The following is a 13,746-nucleotide window of genomic DNA, read 5'->3' as shown; positions in this document are numbered from 1 at the left end:
TTTGATTAAAATTAATTTTGATTAAAATACTGCACTTAAAATTCAGAATATATTTAATTAAATTTAATCCTTGTGATGACTTATGATATATACTTAAAATAAATAATATTTACTTGAACACAATATACATTTTTCTCTATGTAAGTTTCCGTCAAGTATTTTAAACAATGTGCAAAACCCTAGTATAATAATCGGTAATACTTAGTAATAATTATAGCATAGACTGAAATATATTAGCAAATATATAATAAAAAGTGATTCTACATAACCGAGCATTATACACGCACCAACAAATGATGGGAAGCTTCCCATGGTCCACATGAAAGGGTCGATGTTATCTTGCGTTGCGCGCGGAAACTCGGATGCAGTCGAAATAGGAAATGAAACACGCGACCGAGATTATTAAATCGAGCGTAATAATTAAAAAAAGAACACAAGTAGAATAAAAATTCCAAGAGACCAAATTGAAGCGAATAATTTTCAAATCGATCGAAACGAGAGACATAAACGTGTAACTCTATCGCTATCGAGAGTCAGCGAGGCAACAAGGCCAACTATTTTTTTTATCAAAATCGATAGCAACGAACTCGTCAATGTTATTGTTACGATTCGAAGCCGTGAAAAACAGGGCGATGCAAGGCAGATTACAAATTCCTAAAATTACGTAACATCGCGATAATGACAGACCAATCACTGTCGAGCGACACGAAACTACTGTCGAAGTGATAGAATTATTATGTGGCAGATAAAACCTTGTGTATTATAACGACATTTATCGCGTCGCCTCAAGGACGCGAGACAATTAGACGCGCATTTACCAGCTCGTTGTCAGAATTTACTGATTCCTCGCTTGGATTTTACGCGTGCATATTTTATTCAACGTTTGTTGTTTCGACACATTATTATTACAACACGCCGAAGGTTAAGTATATACAATCGGAATCTAATGCACGGTTGAATAAGGTCGCGAATGGAAGACGACAGACACTTTCAGCAGCTAATTTCCTTTTACAAATAGCTTATAACTACTGCAACGTCTGATTAAAGATCTAAATTGCGCGCATGAAAGAGATACCGGCCGCACATAATTATGGTACGTAAACACGTCGCTATCAACTCCAATTAGCGCTACTGTTTTACGCAAACTTGATTATTATTATTATTATTAAACAAACATCGCGCGATCTCACTCTCTGACTTGGCTCTCGAATTCGACATCGTCGTGGAGTAAAAATGGCAGGATTTTTAACATCCTCTTCCCCGCTTCCTCTCCCATTTCGGATTCATTTAAAGCTAATTTACAAAACGACAATCGCCAAGAATCTATGCAAGACCGATCCTTGTTAAACGCTAAGCATCTTTACGGGGGAGACGTGGGAGAGCGAAGGACGAGGCGCCGGGAAGAGTAAAGCGGGAGTTGATAGCGTGCCAGCTGTGCGCAGGAACGGAGGTTAGGTTAGGTTAGGAATGGCGTTTGGGGGTCGCGGGGTCAACCTCGCGGGATCGAAACGACCCGATCGCGATGCGACTCGACTCGACGCGACGCGATGCGATGACGTGCGGACGGAACAGGCAAAACATGATCGAAAACACAGGCCAGGCCAGGCTACTCACCTCGTTGAAGGCCATCTTCTTCGCTATGCTTCCGGATTCGCGGCTGCTTCCGGCGCCTCCCTGCCCCACCGCTCCAACAGAAGGATATCCACGCAGGAGGCCGCCGGGCTAGTAGTCCCAGCAGCAATAACAGCAGCAGTAGCAGCTGATCTCGTCGGACGTCCAGAGGGGTTGTTGGTCCTCCAAGGAAGAGCGACAGCGCATCGAGATCGCCAACGGCACTCGCGACGCAGTATCGTCGACGACGATAACGCGAACGTAAACGACAATGACGGCGAAGACACTCGCGACGACCGACCACCCGTCTGGCAGACGACCTCCGCGAGACACATACGTCACGGAAAAGAATAGCGACCGCGATCACCTTCTCGGGAGGAGATCCCCCACGAGAGTACACTCCGCCGTGGTCGCGAGGTCGTTTTTTTTCTTCTCTTCTTTCTTTCCTTTTTCTTTTTTTTCACGACTCGCTCACTCGTTTTCACGACGCGTCACACTGCCGATCATCCGTCGACCTGCCGCCGGGAGGAATCGCGAGCGATCTGGCATTCCTCAGGTGGGCACCGTTCGCGGGAGCCGCCTCCGGAGCCGCGGCCAATTACCGAGAATTCGGCCGACTTCAGGGGGTTACGCGCGCCGCTCCGACTTTGCCGCGACGACGACGACGACGGGGAACGCGACGACGGAGGACGAGGCAGACGCGTTACCTTGGCGCGACCTTCCCGCAACGCGTGGCAACGTCGATCGGACACGCGTATCACGAGCGACCGTCACCGACCGCTCGACTCGTCCCGCAATCGTTTCTCGCGGCACTGTTTTCCTTCTCTTTTTTTCTCTCCTCTCGCGTATTTATATCCGTCGCGGAGATATTCGCAAACAGACGGGCGCCATCTTGCTTTCTGTGGCAATCGCCAGCGGAACGGACCGGAATGGCGCGACCGACACGGCACAGCTGGTGGCGCGAGTGGCGCTGGCGTGACACGCCGGGCCGGCGACGGTGCTGCCGCGCGCGCTCCCCGAACCGGCGGAACGCGCCGGAAACGGACCGGCCGAATATGTGTCATGCGCGCGCGATTCCCGATCGCACTCTGCGACGCGCTCCTCACTTCGGATCGCTTCGATTATGCAAATTTTCATACGCGATTCATTTCCGCATAATTATCCGGATAATTATATGTATTCTTCTCTTCCAAACGATGATTTCGCCTGCAATAAAATAGAATAGATCAAATTAGATAAATAGAATTGATTGAAAGTTTATGCTAATGATGCTCTCCCGCGATTGATTCTCGATTAACGTTCTTTTGCTTTGAGAAAGATTTCAATATGTTAATTGATTGATTTTCCGCAAAATCCTTATACTTACAGCGTTCTCTCGTGCAACTTTTTGTTTATATGTCGGATAAATGTCGAAGAAAAACGTCAAAAATCGCGATGATATATCCCGTCGAAGGCGATGATATATCCCGTCGTACAAGCAGACCGCCATATTGTCGGAATATCGTTACTTAAAATATTTCAAACCGTTTAATAAAGGTTACCAACCGATTACATACCGTTGGCATGATTGATTCACGCAACATTATATATTTTACAAACAATATTAATTTGTTAATTTATTGATATATTATACTTTGGAGTATTTACTATATTCTGTTATACAATTTAATATTTAAATTTTATATAAACAATTAATATAATTTAATTTCAAAATAGTTAATATACAAACTTTTATTAATGGACGTTGCCACGATTGATTTTTCGCGCCTCGTGCTTTGCAAAAAATTTCAAGATATTAATTGATTAATTTTTCATAATATATTTTAATTCTTATTTACATCTTGTATAATTTTTACAGAAACTTGACATTGTATATTTTTTTAATAAACTCTATGTTGTTATCAATATCATATTGAGAGATGCTGTATAATATAAATAATATTTCACCAAATTAAAACATTTCCATAAAGCGTAAAGTACACAAAAAATATCGATTATTATTACAAAACTTTTCCAAAGAATTATAACATTACAGACGAAGAAAAGTTCTATTTGCAACATCGAAATGAAATATCAAATGAAAATATAATACCTTCCATTGATCCTGTCGATCCTGTCGATACAAGAATCCACTTATATGTTCAGTCACATTCATATGCATTTGTGACAACATTGCTCTACAAATTTAAACTTCAAACACGTATCGTTGCGTTCGAAAACCTGGTTATCACGTAGGGCATCTTTCAATTGGCCAATCATGCCAAGAAAAGTAAAAATTTCCTTATCTTGATTGGTTAATGCGATGCTCGCATCTCTCCGACCGCAGCCTGTATATCAGAAGTCGGCCATATTGGATATTAGTTCACGCGCGTACCACTAGATGGCGCTCGACAAAGCAAAAATACGGGAGTCGGCGATCTATATTCTTACGTCATCTTGTAATTCAACATGTAGAAGGTCCTTGGTGTTCTCGCTACTTTTGTCGGATACGCAGTTGGAAGCCGAGTGATAATTTGATCGCGTTGTAGTGAAATATCGAGCGAATCTCGTGAAACAGTGACTCTTTGTGCTTCGTCGAGCTGAACTGAACGAAAAAACGATCGATCTCGAGAAGATGGGCCGGTCGCGTTCCAGATCGAAATCACCGCAGAGCAGACGGCGTCACAAGAGCAAACACTCTCGCAAGCGATCCAAATCGCGCGAGAAGCACTCCAACAACAAATATTCAGACAAACCGAAGGAACGTAGTTCCAAGTCCAGGTGCGTTGCCTTGCATCGCATTGCGTTTGACGTGTCGTAGATGCCATCTGATTCTAAAATGATTTCGCGAGAAATTTAAAATCGAGTATTTTTTTCAGCCATCTTGTCACACTCTTGAACACGTTTTAATATGTATATGTTTGGCAATAAAAAATGTTTACAAATTATTACATGCTTTGACTCGATTGCACCAACATTATTTTAGCTTTAAGCGAGATTTAAATATATGTTTATCTTTATCTTATGTATATGTCTATCTTTATCTTTCTAAATAAATAAAGACAGACATATATTTAAGTTTCGCTTAAAGATAAAATAATGTTGGTGCAACCAGATCTTATTATTGCGTAGAGTAAATCCTCGATTTCACATGCAAATGCGTTTGTCCGGATTTTAATGTGCGATTGTTATGGATGACATCTATTTTAATAGATTGTGTATGTGCATAACATTATAAGAATAATATTGTAATTATAATTGGTTGTTATTTTAGAAAGCGATCCCATTCCGCATCATCCAGCAGTGGTTCGGAAGTATCGGATGATGTGCACATTGTCAGTCTCAAGAAACGTTCGTACAGAGATAGAGATCGAAAGATGGATGAAGTGGAAAGATTGGCTGAAATGGAACGGCAAAGGTAAACAGTAGTAATTATATTGGTAATGTTCCTCTTGATAGCTCATATATTATTAGAGTTGGGAAATACAAATCATTTCTCAACTTTATTCCTTTATATTTTGTTCAATATCAAGAGTGAAACATTATTTTACAATTATTTTATATCCGAAATTTTTGTTATTTTTTATAATTATGTTGTCAGGAAAAAGAAAGAATTAATGAACAAAATCTTCACTACGAGCACAGCTGGGTAAGAATGTGTAATTATTTCATGGTGGTGGTCATATTTAAAATTCGTCAATTCTCACTATTTTGTTAAAAACATGCTTGATGTGTACACAAGCACCAAATTTTTTGATAACATTTTTAGTTACAACAAATTTTAATTGTCGATTCAAATAATTATATTGGTAAACTTCAAAATTTATGGCACTTGATATTTAATGAAGATTTAGCATGTTGTTAACTTCACTTTTGTATAAAAATAAAAAAAAAAGATTCTGGAATGGTGCTCTGGAAGAAGATTGCTACTTATCTGTCTGCAGACGTCAGCGTGAGGTGGAACAAAAAATGGTGGAGGAGGAAGCAGCCAAACGTATTGAAGAACTTGTACAAAAAAGGGTAGAAGAGGAGCTTGAGAAACGTAAAGAAGAAATTGAAGCAGAGGTACAAAGGCGGGTAGAAGAAGCAAAGAGGGCTATGGAGCGTCAAATCATGGAGGAGATGGAATGGAGGCAAGCAAAACTACGTGAGGAGGAGAAACGAAGAGAGGTAAGATCTATCGATAGAAATATTGGTCAGTGATAGCCCAAGCGCTGTTGTGATCAGCAGAAAATAAAAATCTAGCATTCTTTTAGTGCAATTGTTCCGAAAAATCGGAATATGTATAGAATGTATTTTTGCAAAAAATATATTATTTAATATTATAGGTGAAAAAATAATTTTAAATGATTATCACAATTTATTGCAACATTTACAGAATTTGAAATCTGTGATAAATGAGAGTAGAAAAAATCCAAAAGATACATTTGTATTAAAGCTTTGCTATTAGTTGTTAAGCCGGGCTAAATACAATTTGTAAATCTCGCATATTTTGATCTTGATGACAAAACTATGGAATTTACAAATTGTATTATTTCTGTTTGAGAAATCTTGATTGAACAATTGAGAGAATTTATCAACCAGGTCTATTATAATCTTACATTTTACGATCACAGCGTTTGGGCTTGAAGTATTGTGGTTCGCGACTATATTGTAAGAAATTTAACGATAAAACCACACTGCTTCGATTTCTCAGCATCCACTGAGGTCGCGTTACTGAGAAATTATATTTTATATTATTATGAAAGAGATTCTCTGCTATTATAGGCGCATGTATCGATTATTTATGATCAAATTATTTCTACCATGTACATATATTTATATATTTGTACAACATTATAACCTTTTTCATCACACAATATATGGATTGACGTTTGTGTCAACAATTTTAGAAAATGTGCTTAGACTGTTTTGATTCGTTTGGATCCACAGTCCTCATTCACAATTTCTGTAATTGTTGTGCATGTTGGCAAGTCTGCTTATCAATCTTCTTATATACTTATCAATCTAATTTTAAAAAATGCCCGCGAATAGCCACTTTATTGCATTATGCATTATGCATATTATCTTTAAGAAAAAATAGAAACGAGAAATTATCTATTATCTATTTAAAAAAAGTTAACAATCCCAAAACTTTGTAATTTATTGATCAAGAAAAGTTTATTATTCTTGAGTCTGAAATAAAGTTATTTTTATATGAAATTATAAAAAAAGTATTCTTCCCTGAACAGTTGTTACTGTCAGTTGAATCATCGTAGTGATAATATTATACTGATGCCGCATAAAATGTATATGGATTCAGAAGACATTGCAGATAAGAGAATAGCTTACTATCAGTTATAAATAAAACTTTATCAAACTTTTTTGATTCCATTACTTTTATATAATTAGATAACATAAACAGAGATATGTTTAGAAATGTATGTTGTATGGGATATCTTTTTTTATACATATAACTTGATTTACTTATATCACTATTTTATATCTTATCAGTTTACGCGCGCGCGCGCGAGAAAAAAAAAAAATATATATATATATATATATATATATATATTTAATAACAGTTTTTAATAAATATAAATTAAAATATAAATTATCATTGTCTAAACAAATACATATATAACTATAAACAAATACATGACTATTACCTTTGAAATTCAAGATAATTATGCAATGATGTAAATAATTCTTATCATTATATTTATTATCATATTTTATTCTTTAATTTTTATTTTTAAACTTGTTCAGCAATTATTACATATATATAAATGCATTAATTATTACAAAAAATCATATTATTTGCGCGGCAGATTTAATTAAAAACTGAAAAAATTTTCTGAACCTTCTTTATTTTATTTCATTGATTAGGATTGTAGTTACTATTATATTTCTTGTGTCTATGCACAATTATTTACTTTTATACCCTTGAAACATCAGCTCCCTGTTGATTGAACAACAATTTTAATTACAAATTTATTACAAGTTTTACCCTCATTGCTTTGCATATTGAGTTTGCGTTGATTATCTCTACGAATTTGGGAGAAAATTTATTAGAAAGGGAAAAGTTAGAGACTTTAAGGGGGCAGAGAATTAGAATTCCATAGCGACAAAGCACGACCTAGCGATATATAGGTCATCTTCCTTACTGACTACCAACAGAAGATGCCGGTTTTTTACTCACTGCTGAGTGATTGTCGATGAAGAAGGCATCCCCTACGAGCTGGCGTGAGCTTCATTCAGGTATTATCCAATTTATATATTCATAATTCATTTTATACCAATATTATTATCATTGTTGTTTGTTTCAACACTTTGTACCAGAAAGACCATATTAGGGCTCATTTTATAGATTCGCTAAATACTATCATCATAGGATACAACGAATTTTCATCGACAGGTCAGGTCAGGCGGATGGCAACAATCATTCATGTATTTTAGGGTATTAATTTTTGAGTTATATCATCTATAGATCTCTTTAATAATTTTATCTACAGACATAATATTACAAATAATATCATTATTATTATCTTATCATGCACTTGTATCGAATTTACGAAAAAAAAGTTTTATGTATATTCTTTGCATGCACACTGGAATCATATAAAGTTATGAGAAATTCATTTTCTTTTCTATTTAAACGACATTTGTCCAAATCATCGTATTTTTATTTGGGCAGTGAGAAAAAACGAGTTTGCTGAGATCTAAGAGGAACGTATTTTACACAAAAGAAGGAACTGTATTTATATACATATGTCCTCTGTCACTCTCTATTTCTCAAGCCATCCTCTTTGAAATCTGACTTAAAAATTTTATATCCCGAACTTACCCTTACAAAGGTTCTTAGGATGTGTAACACTAGGTTGTTGACATAGCAGCACTATGATTTCGAAAACGAACGATGTAACATCGGTGATCGACAACATCATTGCTTTGTGTAAACCTATTTCATTGTCATTGTAGGAGGAAGAGCGGAAGAAGCGTGAGGAACTAGAGAGGATTATGGAGGAGAACAACAGAAAGATAGAAGAGGCTCAGAAGAAATTAGTGAGTTATTAGCATTTACGAGAAAAAATATTAATATGCAATATTAATTCAACTTAACATCAATATCAGGCTGAAGAAAGATTGGCTATGGTTGAAGAACAGCGATTAATGGAAGAAGAAAGGCAAAAAATGAGAAAGGAGCATGAAAAGCGTGTTAAGGAGGAACAAAAGAGGATCTTAGGCAAAAATAACTCGAGGCCTAAGTTATCTTTCTCTTTAAAATCGGTTACGTGAGTCAGTGTTGTTTCATACAGTTTGATGTGATATATACACAAAATCTTGTCAGTTTTCGTACTCGATCCGCGAGAACAATCGTAGATAGTATCTACATAAATACATTATAGTTTAGTGCAGTAATGTAAGATCCAAAGTTCACCCTAATGTATTCAAAACGATTGTTGAAATCAGGCAAGATTGTATTTTATTTAATTGTGATGTATTGATAAATACATCATAATTAAATAATTCTCATCTTGTTAGATTTTAACACAGATACAAATGGGAGTTCACATTATGCGAGATTACGCTAACATCAGTATGAACACAATACAATTTTTTTATCATGTAAGAGTATTATATATAATAATTAAAAACATGTAATATCTTTAATGAAAATAGAAAACTTGAAAATGAAAAGAAATTTTAACTATATCATATCTTAAAATATTTTTTTTAATAGTAGTGTCGCGTTCTTCTGATGTAAGTGTATTCTAGCCTATTTAAATGTGTTCTATGATTTACATATATATGTATAATTTGTACATTATAAATTCTTTATTATCATCTTAATATTAAATGTAATATTTTATTTCAGTGAAATGAATCACATATAACATTAGATCATGTGTATCACAAAAAATAGTAAATTAATTTCATATTGTTAAATTGAATGTAATTTCTTATATCGTGAATAATAATCGTCATTATACTTTTCATTTTTTTACAAGTTATCTATTGTACGAACGTGTGTTAAAAATGAATGATTTTCACGATAATATGATATGTTTAAGCAACTATTTAACGATACACATCATATGATCATAAACATCCACTTTTAGGATCCATTTTTAGAATCTGATATAAAATATATTTATTCTACAAAATGAGAAATAATAAAATGATTTTATAATAAAAAGACAAATTAAAAGAATAATAGCAATTTAAAGAATTATAAAATTAAGTGATTGTATACGTGAATAATATAAACAAGGGCATAATTGTCTTATATCATAATAATGTATATTCATTGTTCTGTGAAAAAAAATATCTATAGTATATAAGATTGTATACCTACCGCGCATTGTTACTTGTAAAATAAACATGTTTCTAATAAATTACTTGCTCTCTTTCTGCTAATCGCGCGTCATGCAATGAAAAAAGAGAATACAAATGTGCTTTTTGAACACGTTTATCTAGCAATCCATAACGCATTGTTTATATGCTAATACGAAATTGCATTAGGATTGGACGGATTATGATTGGAACTGAAACAGTTCTGTGCGAAATAAGTTTTCGGAGAAGTAATGTTACAATTGTGTTCGAGTTGGAGATTTCACGACAATTTCGGTGTCATAAATAAACCTTTACCACGAATGCCAAGACTCGTACCTTGCCCCAAGACATTGACTCCATAAAACGGATTACGTTGCTTGTAAATACATTCGAATCTGCCGCATAGTGCTTTTTTATTTTTACGACGATCTAAGACCACTAAATTATTAAAATAGATGTGAGATTTTATGTAATATTTTTATAAATCTTTATATATTTACATTATGTTTCATCCATTTTTCTATTCTTAAAATTACTTTTACCTTTCATCGTGTCTTCTATGACTTCCGGATAGAGTTTTGCTGTGACTTCGCTGCTTGGCGGATGCAATCGCGGATTTGTATTTATTTCTAACAGCCATACCGAAAAATCATCCGCCACTACGAAATCAGCACCGTACAATTGAAAACTGTTTTTACGGTTTACCATATTATCTTGAGACGCCAGAAGTGCTCCTATCAAATTTTGCTTTATCCCTGGTCTGATGATTTTTTCCCAAGCCATTTCTTGATCGCGCGATCTAAATCAGCAATTTAACTCCAACTATTCAATCTATTAATTTTTAAGAAAGTTTGTAAGAGAGCTCGTAAGATAAATACTGTAGATAATTTTTGAAATCTTGAAGATTCCAATGAAGTTCTTTTGGTAAATCGGAATTGCATCTCGGTAACTTTCGATATTTTAGCTGCACAGTCGTATTGCACAAATGAATGGATTCGTGAAAATCACTAAGAGTGAAATTTTTCGACGCGAATCGTATTAAGATATCCCTGATTAAATAATCTAAATTATTGAAAGCTTTAAAGTATACAGAAAAGTCATAAAATATGAAATACTTGAACATCCAAACGACAAGAGGCTGTGTACTTGTTATCAGAAACCATTGTCTAATATCTATTTTTGTTTTATAGACAAGCAGTGGTCGCTCTACAAAAATTATGATTGTAATTTATATATTTTTTTTTTAAACATTGCATTTCTTTATCGTATACTTTATATTATTATGTTATTAAATATTTTATATTATTATGTTAAGTACATTATATTATATGTTATTAAGTATTTTATATTATTATGTTGAATGACCTTTTGAGAGATGGTACCTATATATTTCTGTACAACATATTCAGTATTGTTTTTCGCAGCCTGATTTACTTTGGCGAGGATATCGACTATAGAACTCTTCAAAACAATTCCGCGTCCCAAACTGTTGTCGCCCGGTTTTAAAATCCAAATATTACGTATACCGTCGATCCTACTTTGCGATCGATATTTCATCACTGTTTTCATTACATCGCGCACAGATGTTACAAGATCCTATAAATTCCAAAATTCTTTAATCGCGCTTTTTTCTTTCCAAGATTTATACTATATATATTATAAGAAAAAATAATATAATATTTATACACACATGTATATCAATTTTTTCGCTTTCTTTCAATAAAACACGTTCGTATATTATTTGATAGTACCAATCTAGAAATTGATACCATGCAGATAGAGGAATATCCTCGCAAATTACAAGGTCTATATCTTCGTGTGTTTGGATACTGAAAATGATTTTCGTCAAACAAATTATGATTTTGTATAATATAAATAATACTTTTACAACCTTATATATTCTATACAGCGTTTCAAAGCGAACAAAATTGCATCTATGGGGATTGTTCCATTCAGGGACCAGGTGTTCTTCGCTCCTACCAAATTGGTGAGTAATAAAAACCACTTTAAAATTCCAAAACACGCAGTAATGTAATAATCTTGTATAAACTCGTCCATTTGTGCCGACTATTAGGAATAATTATATGTATATAATAATTGTATAAATATTTTTTAGTATTGTGTAATTTTCAAATGTGCAATATTCATACTTGATATATATTGTAGCATCGAGGAAACTGTATATCTGACACTCCGGTTTCGTAAAACCAATAAGCATTTTCCAGATTGTTACACATGTCAATCTAAATATTTTATTAATTAAAAATTGTTTATTCCACATTATCCAGCTTACTTTCGAATTAAATTACTTTTGAATTACCTTTGATGTAAAATAACTGCCAGCAAATTTATTCACAATAGTCTTGTCATCCATTCTTATATTAGGTTTTTTATTCGTATACCATATAAAATCAGGAGAAGTTTGAAGCAATTTTTCGATTTGGTCCAAGCCATCTGTAAAGTGAAAATGTTAACTTTCAAGTTAATTTCCTTCGAATGATGACGAAGTCTTTAAAATGCAATACCTTCATATGTGTCGGGTATTGTTGAAATTATTTTTCTAATTGCTTTTTTCTCAAGCCAGCCTCTATCTGTCAATGGTTTTTTCAGAGCCGGAAACGTGCCACAGATTACGTAATATTTATGGTCGATTATGGTTCTTGTCAAGACTTTTAGTAAAAAATTTATCTTTGCTTCGTCATCTGTTACTAATTTTAAATAGTCTGTCAATATTATATTCCCATTTTCCTGATCGTTTTCTCTATCTTTCGCTTCTAATATTTCTTCTAAATTTTCGCGATTACAACAAATCTCGGCATCCACGGTTTTGATCCTCTCGTCTGCACATTGCGAATTAATGTTCAATTTTGGGACTGTTAGAACTAATTGTAAATTTTTTTCTTCATTGCTTGCGCTTTTTGGATAAATCTACGATTTTATAAAATTGATAACGTTGGTAAAATAAATCAGAAAAATATAATCCATAGAATTTCTCGATGCAAACCTGCCAACCTTCCAGATGTTTTCTGATTGTGCAATTTTTTGAAGTTAAAGTTATTTGCCACTTATTAGATTGATTGTCTGCACAAATCGAATTGTTATTGCTGTCACAGTGCATGTTGCTGAAATTAAAAATGTTTTGTATTTTTTATTTGAATAATCTTTTAAAATATGATCTTCAGACTTGATAATTTGCTTTGAAAGCGACAATTTTTACCGCTTTCGTTTTACTTTTATCGATTATCATATAACTCGATAATCTACATTCATGTTTAATGACGTGAATTTTTTATCATGGTTATAATAAATATCTTTGAAAATGCATGATACATATATTTCCAAATTAATGCAAAGCTTTTTCTTATATTTTTCTTATATTTTATTTATCTACTAAATTTTTCTGGTCTTTGCATTTGTTATTATCTTTTATATCTTTTTAATGTTTTCTTCATTGATTCATTCAAGTATTTCTCCACTGCAGGATTTTGAAAGATTGGCTTCTGAAGCTCATCAGTTTGATTCTTTGAGTTTGCGATAGGTAATTTCTGATGTTCTTTATCCGACTCTGAACGTTTATCTAATTGAGGATATTTAACATTCGAATATTCCAATTGATTTTTTGAGGGAACCGTTGAAAGCATTTTTGATAAAACTTCGTCATTTTTATTCATTTTTTGAGTAACCTCTTCGAAAATTCTTAACATGTATCTATTTCTTAGCTTGTTCTTTTATTTGTGAGGAATTATCGCGCTTCTGCTAATTGGATTAACATTGGAAAATTTTTTATTTATCACGATATTTTAGAATATTTTTATAAAGAATTTTGAACAATGTAAATTA

General features: G+C 33.9%; 4 protein-coding genes across 5 annotated transcripts in view; 1 reads left to right on the top strand and 3 right to left on the bottom strand.

Moving 5' to 3' along the window:
* The window catches only part of LOC105254613 (serine/threonine-protein kinase 26), an 88,761-nt gene extending 86,187 nt beyond the window's left edge, over positions 1-2,574 (bottom strand). Inside the window, exon 1 of the mRNA XM_011263453.2 lies at positions 1,615-2,574. Within this exon, the coding sequence (XP_011261755.1) occupies positions 1,615-1,629 (15 nt within the window). The 5' untranslated portion in view covers positions 1,630-2,574. The remainder of the gene's footprint in view (positions 1-1,614) is intronic.
* A 1,468-nt stretch (positions 2,575-4,042) lies between these two features.
* On the top strand, positions 4,043-9,206 carry LOC105254650 (UPF0430 protein CG31712). 2 transcript variants are annotated; one of them, XM_011263465.3, is made up of 6 exons: positions 4,043-4,371; positions 4,865-5,008; positions 5,192-5,239; positions 5,535-5,760; positions 8,551-8,634; positions 8,704-9,206. In XM_011263465.3, exons 1-6 carry the CDS (start codon positions 4,226-4,228, stop codon positions 8,866-8,868), a joined length of 813 nt encoding a protein of 270 aa, XP_011261767.1. In that variant the 5' UTR covers positions 4,043-4,225; the 3' UTR covers positions 8,869-9,206. The 2 variants fall into 2 exon arrangements, with proteins under 2 accessions (XP_011261767.1, XP_011261775.1); XM_011263473.3 differs by lacking the exon at positions 5,192-5,239.
* Positions 9,207-9,845: 639 nt separating this feature from the next.
* Positions 9,846-10,614, bottom strand: LOC105254665 (tubulin monoglycylase TTLL3). Its single transcript, XM_020028499.2, has 2 exons — positions 10,449-10,614; positions 9,846-10,344 (listed from the first exon to the last, which is right to left on the bottom strand). The coding sequence occupies exons 1-2, from the start codon at positions 10,612-10,614 to the stop codon at positions 10,187-10,189; spliced, it is 324 nt and encodes a 107-aa protein (XP_019884058.2). The 3' UTR covers positions 9,846-10,186.
* Positions 10,615-11,790: 1,176 nt separating this feature from the next.
* LOC112638986 (tubulin glycylase 3A-like) lies at positions 11,791-13,024 on the bottom strand. The gene is made up of 5 exons (XM_025411688.1): positions 12,911-13,024; positions 12,432-12,834; positions 12,227-12,360; positions 12,057-12,149; positions 11,791-11,973 (listed from the first exon to the last, which is right to left on the bottom strand). Exons 1-5 carry the CDS (start codon positions 13,022-13,024, stop codon positions 11,791-11,793), a joined length of 927 nt encoding a protein of 308 aa, XP_025267473.1.
* Between the last annotated feature and the right edge of the window lie 722 nt (positions 13,025-13,746).

The sequence above is a fragment of the Camponotus floridanus genome, unplaced genomic scaffold (assembly GCF_003227725.1).
Source record: "Camponotus floridanus strain SB8 unplaced genomic scaffold, Cflo_v7.5 scaffold42, whole genome shotgun sequence".
Classification (NCBI taxonomy): domain Eukaryota; kingdom Metazoa; phylum Arthropoda; class Insecta; order Hymenoptera; family Formicidae; genus Camponotus; species Camponotus floridanus.
This window is presented reverse-complemented; position numbering and strand designations above follow the sequence as displayed.

Coding starts and splice junctions, on each gene's coding strand:
- LOC105254650 (XM_011263465.3), top strand. CDS start 4,226: ATGGGCCGGTCGCGTTCCAGATCGAAATCACCGCAGAGCAGACGGCGT. Junction 4,372..4,864: donor GAACGTAGTTCCAAGTCCAG/GTGCGTTGCCTT, acceptor TTGTTATTTTAG/AAAGCGATCCCATTCCGCAT. Junction 5,240..5,534: donor TTCACTACGAGCACAGCTGG/GTAAGAATGTGT, acceptor ATCTGTCTGCAG/ACGTCAGCGTGAGGTGGAAC.
- LOC105254665 (XM_020028499.2), bottom strand. CDS start 10,614: ATGGTAAACCGTAAAAACAGTTTTCAATTGTACGGTGCTGATTTCGTA. Junction 10,345..10,448: donor CATAGAAGACACGATGAAAG/GTAAAAGTAATT, acceptor TTAATAATTTAG/TGGTCTTAGATCGTCGTAAA.
- LOC112638986 (XM_025411688.1), bottom strand. CDS start 13,024: ATGCACTGTGACAGCAATAACAATTCGATTTGTGCAGACAATCAATCT. Junction 12,835..12,910: donor AACATCTGGAAGGTTGGCAG/GTTTGCATCGAG, acceptor ATAAAATCGTAG/ATTTATCCAAAAAGCGCAAG. Junction 12,361..12,431: donor AATACCCGACACATATGAAG/GTATTGCATTTT, acceptor TTCACTTTACAG/ATGGCTTGGACCAAATCGAA.